Here is a 19779-nt window from a genome sequence, read left to right as displayed (position 1 = left end):
TGATGTTCCCATGATGAAGAATTATCGTGCATGGTATGAGTAAATGAAAGTTGTGATTTGTGGTAGGGAGAGTGGATTGAAAAAAAAGAGAAGATTTTTGATATGAAGTTAATGGAGAAGATAGAAGCGTGAAGTCAACATTTACATGGTCACTAACAATTGAGTATAGGTGATGAAAATGAATTACTGAGTTGTGAAAATAAATTGATTGAGGGACGATGAAATTAGCAAATACTATGGTGAATGTTAGTCCAATTAACTTTAAATCCCAGTTTATGCTTATATTTGTTCAAAGGAATACTCTTTTTTGACGCCTTAATATTTTTTTCACTAATACCATAGCAATTTTAGCATGTGGATCCTATCCATAACCTATTTTTATGACCAAAATATTGGACTATTTGGTACGTGAAGTGTTGGAATATGTAAAGGTATTATACTAGTAAAAGTTTTTATTGGGAGTCTAAAATGCTCAAATGGCAGGGGTCAAATTTATAATAATGAAAAAAGCTGAGAGCCTATCTGAAACTCAGACGTTCTATACATTAAATTACTATACCATACTTTAATAAGTAACGTACTGGTACGCAATCCTTTGTTTAAAAATATAGCTTTTCAAGATTTTGTCTTAAATACAGTGACACTGTAGTTTTTTTTTGTCCTTCTTGTTAGTTCTTCACTTCGTTTGCTCTTTTCTTTCACCACATTTTTGAAGCAGCACAGAGAAAAATACAAACAAAATTATTGGGAAAGAAGAGTCTTTTTGTTTTTATGTTTTAAGAAGTTGGTGTTGAGAATATAGAGGAAAAAAAATGCAAGCTTTCAAAGCAGCAGTAGTACCAGCTGTTACTCTTAATAATAATAATAATTATAATTCTAATATGTATAGCCACTCAAATTATTACCTTAGGTATCATACTCCTCTTGTTTATTTCATTCTTTTTTAATGTTTTCAACTTGATTTGTGCATGTTTATGGAGGTTAAGTTCTTATTTTTCATGTATTCAGCGTGATTTGTGCATGTTTTTATGGGGTTTGATTTTTAAATTCTTGTTTGGATAATAATAGGCTTAAAAAGATTAAATTTTTACATGTTTTTTGTGGGGTTTAAGTTTTCTTGGCTTTTAAGTTCTTGTTTGAGTAAAGGGCCTAAAAAGATATAAATTTTACATGTTTTCAGCTTGATTTGAGCATGTTTATGGGGTTTAAGTTTTCTTGTCTTTTTTTAAAGTTTTGCGTGAGTAAAGGGCTTGAAAAGATATAATTTTTACATATTTTCAGCTTGATTTGTGCATGTTTTTGTGGGGTTTAAGTTTCATTGAGTTTTAATCTTTTGTGTGAATAAAGGTCTTAAAAAGGTTAAATTTTTCATGTTCTTAGCTTGATTTGTGCATGTTTTTTGTGAGGTGTAAGTTTTCTTGGTTTTGAAGTTCTTGTGTGATAAAAGGGCTTAAACAGATCCATTTTTTTGTTGATGTTTTCAGCTTAATTTGTGCATAATCATGGAGTTCAAATTTTCTTGGTTTTTAAGTTCTTATGTGTTAAAGTTTCAACTTTTATGTGTTATATACAGAAATGATGATGCAAGTAGACATGCAGCACGTTTTGCAGATATTGGAGAACTCGAACAGTCTGCAGGGTTCACTCAAGAAGATACTGTTGATTTAAGCAGAAGTATACATTTTTTTTTTTTTTTTTTTTTAAATTATATCGCCACCAAACAATATCTCATTTGTTTTATTTCTTTGATTGTGACCTTAACAAGATTAATTTTTTGTTGGGTTTTTGGTTCTTGATAGGTTCTCTGTATGGTGAGATGAGGCCAAACAATGGTGGTGTAGTTTCTTGTAACAACAATAATAACTTACACTTTGGTGAACTTAATACGGTAAGTGGAAAGAAAGAACAATCTTTGCAAGTATATAATCTGTATATTTTGTGTATATGTTATGTATATGTGATGTGTGAAAATGGGAAATGCAGAGTATTGGGTCATCAGAAACAGGGGTGGATAATACAGGGAGGTTCATGTTGCAGCACAAGGCACAAACAGCAATGGTGGGGGGTGGTGGTACGGTGGCATTGGGAAATGTGCAGCATTTTGAGAACTGGGGTGATTCTGGTATTGCAGACCATAGCCAGCAGACTGACACTTCTACAGATGTTGATACTGATGAAAGAAACCATCAGGTTTTAGCTTTTCTTCTCCCACCCCAATGATAATTGCAATTTTTGACATTTAGCAGTGGTTCATCGTTGTCTTTTTCCCCCTTAGGGGTAGTTTGGTTGATGGGATAAGGTATAACAATCTTGGGATATTCTGTAGGATCATTTTATCTCGTGTTTGGTTATGACTATTAATTAGTCTCGGAATCCATTTTGGGATAATAGCGATAAAGACAGTGAAGATTCATGTAGTCGACCCCAGTGAAAATTTCAATTTTTGACCTTTAGCTATAGACTATAGTCCATCCTTGTCTTTTTCCTCCCTTAAAGGGAGCAATAATGTGATATAGACAGTGAGGATTCAAGTAGTTGACCCCCATGAAAATTGCAATTTTTTACATTTATCAATAGTCCATCCTTGTCTTTTCTTAAATTGAGCAACACAAACACTTAGGATTCATATAGTCGGTCTTGACTTGCGTGTGATTGAGGCATATTTATCTTTTTTTTTCTTCTGTAGTTTTAATGGGAATTACTATTTTACAAGGTTAGCAGAGTCTAGTTAGTGGTTAATACTCCCCCTGTTTCAATTTAAGTGTCGTGGTTTGACTAAACATGAAGTTTAAGAAAATATGAGAGACTTTTGAATCTTGTGGATCTTAAACTTAAGATATGTGTAATGTCCTAAACTGCTCTTTGAATCTTGTTGCATTAAACATGCCATATAGAGGATTGGATTTAGAAAATTACTAAATATAGAAAGAGGTAATTTTTTTTGAAACAGACTAAAAAGGAAATTAAGACACATAAATTTAAACGGAATAAGTGGTACTTGGTTATCTTTATATGTTGGGCTGGTGAGTTCATAACAGTTCCATGTATAATGAATTAAATTGTCGGAGATTGTCTAAGATTGTAATGTTATGCTCGAGCTTCATGTGTAAGGAGATGTGTTAATTTCACTTATCTGAAGTTGGGCTAGGTAGGTAGCATTGATCTTATGTCACTCCAAAATCTTGGTTAATGAAGTGACTTCATTGGCTGACTACTGAAGTAAGCTTCTGTAGAAGAATTTAAACTTAGATCAGTGCTTTTGGTATAGTTTTTGAATATCTAAATTTTAATGTTAAATTATTGAGTTGATTTAATTCAGTTTAGCTTCAGAGATCATAGTCAACTTGACTCTCTGGAAGCGTAAAGTGCCACGTAAATTGGGACGGAGGCAGTATCTTTGGAATTTAATGGATGATTGGGTTGGACTGGGGAATGGATAGGAAATTGTTCAATTAATGAACTGGTTTGGTTTGTCCTTGGATTCGTTTTAACGAATTTTGTGGATTATTTTTATTATTTGTAAATGCTTTTGACCCGAGAGGGGTCGAGACATCTGGATATGATTCGATGTATTTATAACTAAGCCATCCCCTATAGTAAACTGTTTGTATTTATATGTTTTAATGTCACAGAGCCAAGGAGTTCAGCATGGTGCATTAATAGCTGTGGACTCCATTGATCAGTCCAAAGTAAAGCTTGGAGACCAGAAGGTGGTTGTAGTTTTAATTTACTCTTATCTCTTTATTCCAACGGTTAGTCTATTGGATTGGTTGTTACATTTTACTGCTGTATTTACTTAACCTAGCTTACTTGCAGACACTTCGCAGGTTGGCTCAGAATCGAGAAGCTGCTAGGAAAAGCCGATTGAGGAAAAAAGTAATATATTCACCTTTTTCCAAAATTTAAATGAGATTCATTTGGCTCATCCCAAGTTATTGATATTTTTTCGAACCCAATAGCTTTAGTTCAAACCGTATTTGTCTTAAAAATTAAGTTTATAGCCTAGTTACTAACATCATCTGATGTTGCTATTCTAGAATTTTGAATCCATAAATTCAAATCCTAAGTCCGCCTCCATTAATACGTGTACATTTGCAACAAACAAATAAGGTGTATTTTCAACTTATGCCAACCTAAAGTTTCTCTCCCTGCAACTTATCAGGAAAAACAATAACAGAAATTTTCCCTCTGCTGCAAAATTAACAAGATATCTGAAGCTCATAGATTAATGTTTAGGCTGCCTGAGTTGTTGATTATTGTGATCTACGAGTATTTATTTTAAGTCTACTTCTATACTTGATGTTTAATTGATTATTAGGTTTTTGTTTTGCATAGGTATATGTTCAACAGCTGGAGAATAGTAGGCTCCGACTTTCACAGTTAGAGCAGGAACTAAAACGAGCCCGCCAACAGGTATCTTTAGTATTCTTTTTTTAAAGAGTCCGGTTTTATGCTTTTGTAATAAATCCATATTTTAAAGTCATTTCTGTCTTGCTCATTTCTTGGACGCAGGGCATATTTATTGCTAATGGATATACGGGAGATCAGAGTCTTTCTGCTGGTGGAAATGGTTAGGAAATTTCCAACCTTGTTGACATTTATCTCATTTGTCATATTTTCGTGAGGAAGTTTTTGATAAATTTATGATACTTGCTTAGGGGCACTGGCATTTGACATGGATTATGCACGTTGGCTAGAAGAACATCAACGACATATCAGTGATCTCCGATCAGCTGTAAATTCTCACAGGGGCGATAATGAACTCCGCCATCTTGTTGATGGAGTAATGTCACATTATGATGAAATATTCAAGTTAAAGAGCATAGGTGCAAAATCAGATGTTTTTCATATGCTGTCGGGAATGTGGAAAACTCCTGCAGAAAGGTGTTTCATGTGGTTGGGCGGATTTCGTTCTTCTGAGCTTCTCAAGGTAGACTAGGCTCTTGCCTTTAGTTATATAATATAAGGGATAATTACATTTATAATAGCCGACAAATGTATATGTTTTATATATTTAGTATAAATATACATAAATATACATACATATTATATAGATAATCAGTGTGTTAAGGTTTGTATATTTCAGCTAGAGCCTGTAATTAATTTTGGTCGACTGGCCAAAAATGAAAAAAGCCCTATATTTAAGGTGTCATATGCTATAGCTTTTTTTCTTAAACTGATGTCCGACGTGGGGAATACAGATTCTTGGCAACCATCTTGAACCGTTGACGGAGCAGCAGCTCATGGGCATATGTAATTTGCAGCAGTCTTCTCAGCAAGCTGAGGATGCTCTATCACAAGGTATGGAAGCCCTGCAACAATCTCTAGTTGATACACTTTCATCTACGTCTCTCGGCCCTACTGGCTCGGGAAATGTAGCCGACTATATGGGGCAAATGGCAATCGCAATGGGCAAGCTTGCCACACTCGAGAACTTCCTTTATCAGGTAATGTTCCTCTGTTAAAAGTTCTTTACAACTCTTAAGGGGGCGTTTGGTTGCTAGTTAAGAAGTGAATTACTAATGTATTAAAACCAACATAACTTGTAGCATGTTTGGTAGCAGTTCAGTTTACAATCCTGCATGTATTGTTTTATGCAAGATAGAAAATGGAATAACTAATACTTAAGGGGTCGTTTGGTACGAAGGATAAACATATATAGTCCTGGGATAAGAATTTAGCAATTCCTTATCCCTTGTTTGGTCATTAATCATGGGATAAGTTATCCCAGGAGTAAAAATAGTGCTGGGATAACTTATACCTGCCACAGGATGGAATAAGTTATCCCAGGATAAGGAAGAAACCTCTTCTTTTTAGAAATTATCCAATGTATAATACTTTTAGTCCAACATACCAAACGGTCAATAAAAATAAAAAAAAATCCCATGATAACTTATCCAACATAATTAATCCCAAAGATAACTTATTCCAAACAAATTTGTTTTTGAACCAAACAACCCCTTAATGAATAACTAACGTTGCATTACTCCAACTAGCAACCAAACGACCCCTTACTTCTCTCTGTGCAATGGAATTCAACTTTATGCTTTCTTTATTGCTAGGCTGATCTTCTGCGACAACAAACTTTGCAACAATTGCATCGAATCTTGACAACCCGTCAAGCTGCTCGAGCCCTTCTTGTCATAAGCGATTACATGTCAAGGCTTCGGGCACTCAGCTCGTTGTGGTTAGCACGCCCCAAAGACCAACTCTAGTAGCCCATGAATATTCACTTCTACAAGGTTCCTCCTCCTCAGGGGGACATTTTCTGAACCTTTGAATTGTGAAGACAAGTCATTTATATGGTTGTTCACAACTATCAAAAGTCCGTCATTCGAAATGGCACGATGACAGCATATAGTTCTCGGCTAATATCTCGATCCACACTGACTCCAAATATCTTGTGACAATTAGTGATCTGTATACTATTTTTAGTTCTTTAAAGGTACTACTAGCTATTTTCTTGTACTAGGTATGTTAAATGCCTATTCGAATATATTGCTTAGTAACTCCTCGTATTTAAAAGCATCAGCCTTCTGGCTGCTGGTTGGTTATGGAGAAAGCTTCTCACATTTCTCTCGTCGTTCTGTTTTCGGATAGTAAAACATTTGGAGATTCGCGTTTTAAATTTCATTAAAAAGAATTTTTACATGGCTAATACAGCTAAACTTCAGTCTTGTATGACTATATTGTCTACATGTATATATGTGATACAATGAGTTTATTATGATGATTAAAACAACTAGGAGTAACAGTTTCCTGTTGCCACTGGCTTGTATGCTTTTCCTCTTTCAGTGTTCTTCCTTCCTGGAGACGGACATGAGAAAAAAAGTATAAGAATATGAAAGGAAATTCTTGAAAGGCAGACTAACTATAGACAGACATGAGAAAATAATACAAGCAACAAACAAACGAAAGGAATTTTTTGATACGAGACTGACAGCCTGTATGGACATGATTCTTTTTTCAAAAAATATTTTAAACTGTTGCTTGGCTGAACATTGGAATGATTTCTTAGTATTTTGAAGATGAATTTTCAAAAAGAATTTCAATTGAATTTTTTTCACTCACAGCTTCAACTTTATTTTCAAGTTATAATGCGTGATCAACCATTGTTTCAATGTCCAAATTTCATTTTTCAACTTCAAATTTAAAATCTCTCTCTCTCTTTTTCTTTTTTCAAGTTCACCAAATTTATGTCCAAATGCCTGCAAGCTATCGAAGCAGCCAAGGATGTGGCCTAGTGTCAATGAAGTCGGTTGAGGATCATGAGGTTTTTGGTTCAAATTTCGGCAGAGACAAAAATAATAAGTGATCTAAGTGATTTCTTCCATCTGTTTAAGTTTTAGTGGGCGAAGTTATCCATAACGTGTGTTGATGGGAGACAGTAGACACCTAGTAGAATTAGTTGAGTTTCGTGAGGTTTTTGGTTCAAATTTCGGCAAAGACAAAAATAATAAGTGATCTAAGTGATTTCTTCCATCTGTTTAAGTCTTAGTGGGCAAAGTTATCTGTAACATGTGCTGATGGGAGGTAGTAGACATCTAGTAGAATTAGTTGAGTTTCAAGTTTGGTGGATAGAGTAGCCGTTGCCTAGGTTGGTGGGAGGTTGTAAATATCCCATGGAATCAATTGAGATATATGTTGGTTGATCCGGACACCAGTTATAAAAAACAGGACTAACTATAGATCCTTTTTATAGAAAAGAAGAGAGAACATACTTGACTTATTTCTTATTAAAAAAAAAAAAAAAAAAAAAAAGAGAGAGAGAGAGAGAGAGAACATACTTGACTTATTTCTTCTTCTGGATTTAACAATATGTGGTATGAAAACTCCAGTTCCATTGAACACTTCATCTCTATTGCCATTTCTCCACAAATCTGATAACCATTTTGGAACTTTGTTATTATCCTCTCTATCTCCAGACCAATAAAATTGAATTCCTTTAGGTTGTTGCAACACTGAAGATTTCATTTCAACTCTGTTTGTATTCTTGATTGCATTTGATTGATGACCATAATCTTCTTCATCTTCTTCTGCTGTCAATATTAATACTTGTCTTCTAAGTTCATCGTAAAACTCGTCACCTTCGAATTCGTCCCGGAAAGTCCCCATGTTTCTCTTGAAAATTTCCATTGATGAATCCTAAAAAATATGGTTGGTTGATTTTCTTGAGTTTTTTGTTTTGGTATTTATAGTGTTTGTGTGAGGAGAAGGTTCTGTGATTGTGGTCAAAGTTACTAGTGATAAGAACTTGGTCTTTCAATACGTCTCCAAGTGGAAACAAATCCATAGAATAGGTCCAATTTTTTGTACATTAGTCTATACTTGCACATTAACCTTTCATTATCTCAACGAAAAATGTTCAGATTTGTTTTTTTTCTTACATTAGTCTATACTTGCACATTAACCTTTCATTATCTTAAGGAAAAATGTTCAGATTTTTTTTTCTTTAATCATATGAAAAAAATTTATACATATTAAATGAAATTCTTAAGACAAATAAAAAATGCGAATCAGAATTATAGGATTCTACCTAACCTGCTTCTTTGCTCGCTGTTGCAATTTTGGATTCACTAATGGCGGGGTCGATGGGTGAACCAAACTTTTAACCACAGGGACAAATTTAAGCACGGTTGATTCGATTTTTGTCGATCTTGGCTTTTTTATACACCAAACCAAACCAATTGCGTCGGGTTTTTTAATTTATACACCATCAAATTTTTTTCAACCTCGGGTTTTCTCGAGTTATTCGCTTGGGTTTTTTTTTTCGGAATAGTTTGAAATTTTTCTTCAAATATGTGTAACACAAAATTTTTAAAATATTCAACAAAATTTAAAAATCGGTTAAAGTAAATATTGCTAATTAAAAAGCCATAGAAAAAAATGACCATAATCTAAAAATACTAAGTCATGAAAATAAGTATAATAAGTATTAATTACATGACAAAGAAAAAAAAACTTAAGTTATGTATTTTCACTCTCTAAATCCTTCTTCTTTGCTCGCTGTTACAATTTGGGATTCACTAATGGCGGGGTCGATGGGTGAACCAAACTTTTAACCACAGGGACAAATTTGGACCTTTTACCTATTATATATGAATTAATATCTAATCAATTAGATTAGCAGAGGAACTTGCATGCCATGTGGCTTCGCTGCCACATAAACACAACTTCACAATAAATCTGGACGTTTTCCTCATATAATATTGGTAAGTTAGTAACCAAGAGCAATTTCGAGCTAAGTGGAAACAAATGCAAAGAATATGTCCAATTTTTGGTACATTAGTCAATGCTTGTAAATTAAACTTTCATTATTGTAATTAAAGATAACTTATTCTAATGTTTACGCGTTGAATTTTCGTCATCTCGTTTGCGTAATGGTCGTATATTGTTTGAATATAGGTCAAAATGATAGGAATGGACCCTTCGTTTTCAAGTAAATTATTCTATTAATTCCCAAAGTTAAGAAAAAGATACTCCACTCAACCTAGAGGCTAGAAGGATTGTATTATTTTGACTTTTCAAATATAAAAATACGATCTATTCACATTAATGTCTTCTACCAACTTTCCCAAGTTAACTAGTGAATAAAGACAAGTACTTTAGACTTTGTGGAAGTGTAGGGGTAATATTAAAAAGGGTTAAGTTATATATATCAATTCTGTCATTAAATTGTTTGAAATGAAATAATTTCGTTTTTCGTTTAATTTTCAACGCAAATATATCCTTATCGTTAGCCAACTAGCTAAAAATGCACTCTCGGCTGACGATTGCTTCAATTTAAGATGAAAAGGAGCCAATTTTGCTCATAAATTGTTCAAAATGAAATGATTGTCCTCCACAAGAAGTCAGTCATTATCGTCTGCAATAAACTTAGGACTAATGAAATTGAAACTCTAGTCATTTTTAACATGTTAAAAATCATCCTTAACATTTATAAAACGTCAAAACATTTGGAAACTAGGTCGAAGTTGTGACACACATTAACGTCATTTTTGTTTACTAAAATGATTCAAAATATAAGAAAATAAACAAACAAAGAAGCCAAATAATTTAACATCTACTGTATGTATATAAATAATATTTTTAACATTATCTATATAATATATTTTTTTCAACGAATAGCTGGTCAGCTCTAACAATGGTGATACAGGCAGTGTTAGGTTTCTAATCACTCTCAATTTTTAGTCAGCTTTATCAACTAATGTGTTTTCAAAAGTACTAGAATTATGTTTTTCATTGGTAGTGTACATACCATAAAAATCAGTTAGAAGAATCAATTTTGTAAGGTAAATGGGTGGACTGCTAGTTCACAATTTAGTGGGACATCCAAACGCGGTATTGGGATTATGATTGGAATCAGTTTGTCAGTTAACATTTGGAGTTTTGTAAAGTGACATTTTAGTTCCAAAACTATCTTGACTTGACTTGACTTTTAGCCGCCATTTGTTTCTTTTTCCACGCTCTTGTTTTTTTTTCTTCTTTCTTTAACGGAACTAATGATTTGTTCTTCTAAAAAAAGCCATTTTTCTTGGTTCTTTCGGCCTGCCTTCCACCTCTTGGAATATTCTTCAAAGTTTGGTATTTTAGATCCACTCCAGTAAACGTGAAAATTAACGGGCTAGCCATTTTTCAGGAATGATTTTAATAAAGGGAAAACTACATATATATTAAGGAGAAATATTTAAGAAACGTAACGATAGTTTTCCTTATTTACAAAACATAACGATATATTACGAAACATGACGGATTTTCATATATTTTTCGTTTTTTTATTTTTTTTCCAGAAAATATATATTTTTATATATAAAAAAATTATTTTTATATATTTTTTTTAAAATAATTTTTATTTTAAGGCTAAAAAAATTACTTCAAATTTTGTGTATGAAAGCTGTATGAAAAATGTATGAAATGTGTATGTGTGAGAGAAATTTTTAATATAATTTTCATACACAAAATTGTGAGCGAAAACTTTAAGCCTTGAATATTGTATGAAAGTTGTTACAATGTTTTTGTAGTTGTATTAATTTTTCAGAAACCTAATATGAACTTTATATACAAAAAATGTGAATGAAATGTGAATGAAATTCTAAGTCTTGAGCGAGATATGCACATTTCTTTCCATTCTCATGCATAAAATTTTGAGCGTTATGTTTAAGCCTTGATCGAGATATACACATTTCATACGTTCTTCATACATAATATTTGAGCGAACTTTTTAAGCCTTGAGCAAGATATACACATTTCATACACAAAAATTTGAGCGATTATTTTAAGTCTTGAATGTTGTATCAAATTTGTATACAATGTTGTTGTAGTTGTATTAATTTTACAGAAATCTAACATGAACTTTATACACGAAAATGTGAGCGAAATTTTAAGACTTGAGCGAGATACAAATTTCATACTGTTTTCATACACATAATTTTGAGCGGATTTTTTAAGCCTTGAACGAGATATACACATTTCATACATTTTTCATACCGTTTTCATACACTAAATTTTGAGCGAACTTTTTAAGCCTTGAGCGAGATATACACATTTCATACATAAATTTTTAAGCGAAAAAATATTTTAAAAAAAGAAAAAAATATTTTTTTTTTTAAAAAGAAAAAAATAATTTTTTAAAAAAATAAAAAATAATTTTTAATTTTTATTTTATTTTTAAAAAGCATATTTTGTATAGGGTTTGTAATGTTATGTTTTGTAAATATAAAACTATCGTCACGTTTCGTAAATATTTCTCCTTAAGATGTATATATACGTAGTTGTCCCTTTAATAAAAGGACAAACCCATCGACAAACACCTGTGGTCGTCCACTTCTTTCACTTGAGCACCTAAAGTGACCCTTGTTCCATTTAGATACTTCAGGTGGGCCATTCCTATTCCACTTAAACACTTTTTGCACCGTTATCGAGCAAAACCAACACCGATCGTCTCCTACGTGAATTAAGTGGCCAATTAAATTGTGCTACCATTTAAATTGTGCCAACTCAATTAAATTGTGCCAACTCATTTTAATTGTAAATGCACTTATTTGTAAATTCGTGAGTTTTGACCATTAAAAATTGGGGCTTTTGGGCCGTTGGATGTGCAATGAGGTGGCGCCCTTTGGTGTTGGTTTTGCTCTAGATAACGGTACAAAAAGTGTCTAAGTGGAATAGGAATGACCCACCTGAAGTGTCTAAATGGAACAAGGGTCACTATAAGTGCTCAAGTGAAAGAAGTGGACGACCACAGGTGTATGTCGATGGGTTTGGCCTTAATAAAATAACTAGTGTTTGCAAATTCATCCAAAAGTAGCCACTTTTCATCAGGGCCAGCTCAACGTCCATGGTGACCTAAAGTCTAGTTTAAGAAAACTTCTTATAATATGAAGTATATTTTTCTAATCGGTGCATCAACACTGGTAACATATGTATTAGTTTTTCTTTCCCTTTTTAGTTAAAATCATACCTTTTACTTTTAAATACTACTCTCTCTGTCCCAATTAATGTAATACTTTTTACTTTTCAAGAGTCAACTTGATTAAATTTTGAAGCTAAATTTGATTACATTAACTCAGTATTTTAATATTAAAATTTATATATTTGAAAACTACTTGAAAAGTACTATAAGTTACAACTTTTTTCATATCAATTTGATGAAAAAACATCTTAAAATATTGGTCAACAGTGGCGTACGCAAGATTTTTCATAAGCAGTGTCACATTTTAAAATAAAAACAAGTAAATAAAACACTATAACGTGATATTAAAAAAAGGAACATAATATAAATTAAGGAAAACTCACATATATTACTATAACTCTCCTCGGTGAATTTTTATTTTTTGACATGTATTCAAGATAAGCTCATTAGAAATGATATTAAACACTTCTTTATATATATATATATATATATATATATATATAAGGCACCAAACGATCATTTAAAAACTTGTCATTCAATTGATTCCGCAAATCAATCTTAATCAATTTTATTGACGAGAAAGAAGATGAAAGAAAAAAAAATATAGCACACAACTAGGTAGAAAAGTAGCAGCATCCTTCCTTAATCAGTCTAATATTATGTTGTCTGAAGAACTGAGATTCTGTACTTTGGATTGATTGGTTCAGAGTTTGGTTAGATTCTAACAGGTCCATCGTTCGAATCTGGACAAGTATCAACAACAATAACAACATACCCAGTGTACTCCCACAAGTGGGGTCTAGTAAGGGTAGGATGTACGCAGACCTTACTCCTACCTTTTGGGGTAGGGAGATTGTTTTCGATAAACCCTCGGCTCGAGAGAACAAATCAAGTATCGTTTTGTAATTTGTATATATGAGGGCGATAAAATTTTTAGAACAAAATGTAGCTATTGAGTTTCACACTCACAACTTCTAACCGATAAATGAGGCTCCTAACCAAATGAGTTACGTCGCTCGTTTTGCCAAGCAGTGTCACTTTATTTTATTTATCACTTATTTTGCTTTTGTCTTCCAATTATGTATATACATTTAATAAAATTTTCCAGTGAAGCAGTATCACGTGACACCCCTTAGCCTAAGGTAGATCAGCCCCTGTTGGGCAAAGTTCATGAAATTTGAATTTCGGGAGGAAAAAATATCACATACATTAGGACAGAGGGAGTATTTTTTTTTTTTTTTTTCAAAAAAATAATTCATAAACCTATTATTAGTGAAAATGGCCCCCCAAAAATTTTGGGGGCTTTGTTGCCTTGCCCTTCAGCCGGCACTACTTTTCATGCGGAGACATCAGAAAATATTTTGGGTTTGGAACTTAAGCAGATAAAAAATCCAAGATAATGCCATGATTCTTGGAATCCATACCAATGTCATGGATTAAAAAAATTAGCTATTTTTCAATGACTTTTGAACCTATGATATTTCTCAATTACAAAATCGAAAATGGCTATGTTTGAATTTCACCCTATCACAATTGTTTAAATTTTCGATTTATTTTAACCCATCTCATTAGAGTAACATTTTTAATGGAAGGGAGGCATCACTAAAATTTAATATATAACAAATATTAACTTAATTAAGTTTAGTGATCTTCTTACTCATTTCACATTTTTACTAGCTCGGCTCGTTATATAAAAAGAGCCAGCTCAGTTCGATTCAATTTAGGATGTGTTTGGTATGAAGGAAAATGTTTTCCATGAAAAATGTTTTTGGGAAATGTTTTTCATAAAAATAAGTGGGTTTCTTACCTATTTTCTTGTGTTCGATACGTAAGCAAAAAATATTATGCTAAAAACATTTGTATATACTCTAGACAAATACTATGAGGTGCGGATGGTGTGATGGTGGTGGGTGGGGTAGGTAGGGGGATGGGGGAGGGAGGGAGTGGTGTGGGGCCGGTGTGGGTAGTGGGGTAGTGAGTGGGTGGGGTGGGATGGGGTTGGGGTGTGGGTTGGCGGTGGAGGTGGGGGGTAGGGGGACGGGTGTGAGGTGAGTTTCGAGAGTGGGATGAGACAATCAATGTGGAGTGCCACTTGTGAGACTGGTTTTCCATACTTCCATAGTTCCTAAATAATTAGCTTTTCACTTGGTGTGCGGTATATATCCGTATTGGAGTCTCGATTAATATGAATACACGCCGCGTAAGCCTCATTAAAGAGGACATTTTTATTCTATCCGACTCATATACAAACACATGTTTTAATTTACAAAATATAGCGGACATATGTACAAAATAAATGCGACGATCCTATCAGTCGATCATACATACAAAAATATATATAGTGATTATTGTTTGCACAATAATAAATATACAATTTGTCTGCTGGCCAGACAACTTTCAGACTTTGATTATCGACAATCTTAATTTCTCAGCAAAGATAATCTGTTGTTTTACGAAATTCGGCATTCATCTGTAGAAAAATAGGAGAGAGAATTAAATATGATCATAACACATTTAAAACCATGCAATGTGTCATGCAGTACTTCATTGACTTGTATCTCAATTTTAAAATGCATTATTGAAACTGAGTCTCACAATTTTCCCTCTTTCCTTATATGAGCCAGCACACAAACGACTCAAATATCAACAGATGGAGTTCATTAGGCAAAACTGAGTCTCACAATTTTCTTCAGATTATGAGTTGGCATGTGTGATCCATCAATATTTTTTTGGAAGCTCAACATTTTAATTAATGAAATATTACATTTTTTTGAGATTTTAAATGTATATGTTTTTTTTTCCCTTATAAAAAGTTCAAGAAAAATAACTTTTTGCATAGTTTTGTGTATAACAATCTGATTATAAGATCTAAAGGTTAAATGCTGTTATTATAAATATATGTAACAAACATCCGTTATATATATAACAATAAAAAAATATTAAGATAAACAACGTCATCATTGAGATATTTGAGTGTATACATCTTTACACCACTGCAATATGTGATGTATATCATGCAAACATATAGAGTTGACTCTTTAGTTTGAAAGAGATCTAGGACGGAAATCAGACCTGAGCAATAACTGTGATATGCATTGTGGTGCTGCCAAATGGCATAAAGTTGCTGCTCTTGATAGTTAAATGAAGCTTTTGAATCACACTTAATATTTCATCTATATTCCCTTTTTGTTGCTTTTTGAAGTATATTGTAATCAGAAAATCCTCTTCTAAACTTCTTACTTCAACTTCTGGTAAACTACATATCATGTCAACTGAAGATTGATGTCCATTTCGAGCCTTTTTCAACACTGCAGGAGTTTCTTCTTTTTCATTGTTTGCTTTGGTCTCCAAATGATCTTGCTCTATTTCTACCCTTTTATGAAGTTGTGTAATGAGAGTGGCTGCTCCCTCAACGATTGACGCTTTGTCCATCTATAATAATTTAAACATTAATCTTCAACATAATGAATTTAATTATTTTTTACATATTTAGTGAAATTCTAATATAAATAAAGATTTAGACTATAATTGCTAGGTTCGACCAAATTCGTAAGTAGCCTTCTATCTGAAAATCATTTTAGTACAAATCTTTGTAAACACATATGAGCTCATTAATATATAAATATAAAGTAAAAGAAATGTCTATATGTAAGTAAAAGAATTTTTAGAAATTCTCAAATTTCATAATACAAATATAAAGTAAAAGAAACGATTACATGTAAAAATCTATAATAACAAACAAATGAAAAAGGAGAAAACGAGAGAGTAACAAGAAGCAAAAATATCTAGCGAAGAAATGACTATTTTTAAGGTTAATGGATAAGATCAATATAAGAAAGTAATAGGGAAAATAAAGTGCGGCGGATGGGGCTGCTCCTCCCTTAACCAGGGGTCTCAGGTTTGAGCCTGGGTATGAAACAATCCTTGGCATGGAGCGCTTCCCCCATTTGGGCCCTACACGACGCGAATCCGGATTAGTCGAGCTCTAATGCCAGTACCAAACACCAGATAGAAAATAAAAAAAAAGGATAAATAATGTAGGAGGTTTGACAACTTTTGGAAAATAGACCATAAGAACAAAAAGTATTTTGACTTTAAAAAATAAGATAAGAACCTAAAAGTAATTAATTGAAAATTTTGACATTTTATTGCAAATCTTTGTGAGGACTACAAATACCCTTTGGTCGTCCCATATATATATATATGCGAAAACCATTAAAACTTTAACAAATATTTATACACTCATAATTTCATATGTAAAATGAAAATATAATCTTATAAATTGAACTTTTTGAGTTTAGAACTTGAATCCTCTTCTGCTCTACGCTTAAATATCATTTGGATTTTGTGATATTAAACATGCCAATCTTATAAGAAAGTGTCATTACGGTATATTGGAAATGGTAGAATTAAAGAATTATTATTAAATATCGAAAGTATTTTTTTAAAAAATAGGCCAAGATAAGGACACGAACCACTCCGTTATCTTCTGTCTTCTCTTTCTCTCAGCTAACAAATGTTCATGTGCTTGCTGCTCTGACCTTCTTGCGTAATTTGACAAATTGCAGCTCATGATGTGCACCAATAATAGTCTCATTAATCTGCAAGGAACTTATAGTATACTACAACTAGTATTTGCCTCAGGACCAGGGCCGGCTGAATAACAAGGCAAGTGAGGCAATGGCCTAGGGCCCATATATATATATATATATATATATGTATATGTATATATATATATATATATGAAATAAATTTTATATATATATATATATATATATATAAAGGCAAAACTATATATATATATATATATATATATATATATATATATATATATATATATATATATATAATATATATATCGTTATTTACACTCTAATTCTGCCCTACTTCAAACTCATTTTTTGTTTAAAAGATTAATTTTAGTTAACCAAACAAGAGATTTTAAAGATAACTCGATCTTAACTGATAATGTTGTCTTTATTTTAACATTATATGGCATCATTTAATAATTTTTAAAACTATCTTGAAAATCATTTTTGTACTAATCTTGGTAAACACATATGAGCTCATTAAAGTATAAATATAAAGTGAAAGAAATGCTTACATGTAAAAATCTACAATAAGCATTAAGCAAGAAATGAAAACGAAGAAAATGAAGAGCAACAAGAAGCAAGAATATCTAGCGAAGAAATGATTATTTTTTAGGTTAATAGATAAGATCAATGGAAGAAAACAATAGGAAAAATAAAGTCAATATCATTTTCCTCCCTTAACAAGGGATTTTGTGAATAAAAAAAATTGGTAGGGAGCGCCTCCAATCACTTAAACATCGAATACCAAAACTTATAAGAAAGAATGTTCACATAAGAACAAAAAATAAATTTGATTTTAAAAAAATAAGATTAGAACCTAAAAGTAATTAATTGAAAGTTTGATATTTATTGGGAAAATTTTGTGAGGACTACAAAAGTCCTTATGTTCTCTCTTATATATAATAGTAATATTTACTAAAAAGAAAGTGTATTGTACTCATACGTTTGACTCTATATATTAGGGTAAAAGTAAAAAGTAACATCTTCCTTTGTTAGGAGTGGGGCCCACATTTTGGGAATATTTTTGGGAAAAAAGTATAACTTCTGTCCTTTTTTTGGGGAGTAATTGTAACGCTAAATTGGGAGAATGTAAACACTTTTTTAGGTAATTGTAGATTTGATAGTATCCTTATTTATTTGGGTAACTATTCTATTGTTCATATATATGTATTTCTTCTTCCTTTCATCATTCTTCTACTCTTTTATTACTGAAAATTCTCAACTCTCTTACACTCCTAAATATTCTGCTGCAAAACATAGTGCTTACAAAAGATCAAAGATGTACTTTTTGACGTCTTCTTCAAATTATCAAGCAACGCAACACTATTTCGATATCATTATATCAACTTATCAAATTCTTGCTAACTTTATCTTATATTTCATTGAAAATTTGTCATTGTTGGTATTCTTCATAAGTATATATTTTTGCTTTAGTTATTATTATAATTTATTCCAACTAGAAAATATGAATCTAAACAAAACTAAAATTGATAAAATCTTACCTTAGATCAACAATATCTCAAGAGAGATTGAATGGATTAGCTATATTATCAATAAAAAGTCAAATAGATTATAAAACATTAATGAGTTTGCTAAAAAAGCAAAAAGAAACTTTAAATAAAAATATATATATGATCTTTCTTTTTCAAGAAAAAAAATTGCTATAAAGTATTTTGTTGAGACGGCCCTGGCCTCAGCCTTTGGGATCAACAAGGGTTCAAAATTCTGATGGTAATTATAATTGCACATGGCTGAATATTGTTGTGAGTTGTTGAATGAAATTATGCAAGACAAATTAGCAGCAGCCTTTTCATCTTCATGAAGTCGTTTTCTAGTTGTCTCACCATTATTATTATTCTCTTGCATCCCAATAGGAGAAGTAGAAGTAGTCTTATGATGATGAGAAAAGATAACAGCAAGATCGTCCATTTCGTTTGAGATTATTGAGGAAGATAACAAAGCCAATTAATATATACTCCCTCCTATGATGACCCGCCATGTCATCATGCCACCTAGGCACCACATGAAACTATTTTTGCCATGTAGGAAGCTTATGTGGATATGCTTACATGGAAAGGAGGCTAGCTTATGTGAGAAGGTTCTAGAGAAATATGGAGATTTCTCATGGAAGACTTTAGAACCTTATGGAATTGCATGGAAAGTCCTTGGAATATTCTAGTTGTGTAGAGATTTCTAGAATAGGGGCTTATTTATAAATATGTAGGGACTTGTACAATAATTATTATTTACATACTAGTCCCTAGGTGAGTAGTATAAATTGGAGGGTCATTCATTTGTAAACCATCAAGCAAAACAATTCAAGTTCTTTCTAATACAAAACTTTCTTAGCAAATTTCTCTTGTCTTGCTTATCTGTCATTCTCTTAGCTATCCTGAGTGTAGTAATCTAGACTGACTTGACATAGCAAAATCGTGAGCAAGTTGTGCAAGAACGTGAGCGAGTTGTCAAGTGCCGCACGTGCGCTTAGTTGAAGACTAAGGACGTGACACTCCGTCTCAATTTGTTTGAGGTTGAACGGTTTGAGATGTCAAACAACTTTTTCTTTGACTTAATTTTAAACATAAATTCTTCGAGTATTTTATAATAAAATTTATATACAGTATTTAAAAACTACATAAAAAGTAATATAAGTCTACATAATTAACAATTCACAATATGTGAAAAAGGGTTGGAGAAAATTGTAGTAAAAGAAAGAGTTGTTTGATTCCCCAAACTGGTCAATCTTCAAACAAATTGGGACGGAGGGAGTATTGT

At 32.3% G+C, this 19779-nt stretch overlaps 2 protein-coding genes and 1 pseudogene across 2 annotated transcripts; 1 reads left to right on the top strand and 2 right to left on the bottom strand.

The window, feature by feature from the left end:
* Nucleotides 1–631: 631 nt before the first annotated feature.
* Nucleotides 632–6768, top strand: LOC132067699 (transcription factor TGA2.3-like). Its single transcript, XM_059461001.1, has 11 exons — nucleotides 632–910; nucleotides 1574–1674; nucleotides 1800–1888; nucleotides 1984–2190; nucleotides 3633–3710; nucleotides 3817–3876; nucleotides 4336–4413; nucleotides 4513–4570; nucleotides 4659–4930; nucleotides 5202–5447; nucleotides 6063–6768. Exons 1-11 carry the CDS (start codon nucleotides 813–815, stop codon nucleotides 6213–6215), a joined length of 1440 nt encoding a protein of 479 aa, XP_059316984.1. The 5' UTR covers nucleotides 632–812; the 3' UTR covers nucleotides 6216–6768.
* LOC132067700 (uncharacterized) lies at nucleotides 6616–8220 on the bottom strand. The gene is made up of 2 exons (XM_059461002.1): nucleotides 7788–8220; nucleotides 6616–6807 (listed from the first exon to the last, which is right to left on the bottom strand). Exons 1-2 carry the CDS (start codon nucleotides 8134–8136, stop codon nucleotides 6743–6745), a joined length of 414 nt encoding a protein of 137 aa, XP_059316985.1. The 5' UTR covers nucleotides 8137–8220; the 3' UTR covers nucleotides 6616–6742.
* A 6589-nt stretch (nucleotides 8221–14809) lies between these two features.
* Nucleotides 14810–18936, bottom strand: LOC132066168 (transcription factor bHLH18-like; annotated as a pseudogene).
* Between the last annotated feature and the right edge of the window lie 843 nt (nucleotides 18937–19779).

This window comes from Lycium ferocissimum, chromosome 8, assembly GCF_029784015.1.
Source record: "Lycium ferocissimum isolate CSIRO_LF1 chromosome 8, AGI_CSIRO_Lferr_CH_V1, whole genome shotgun sequence".
Taxonomy (NCBI): domain Eukaryota; kingdom Viridiplantae; phylum Streptophyta; class Magnoliopsida; order Solanales; family Solanaceae; genus Lycium; species Lycium ferocissimum.
This window is presented reverse-complemented; position numbering and strand designations above follow the sequence as displayed.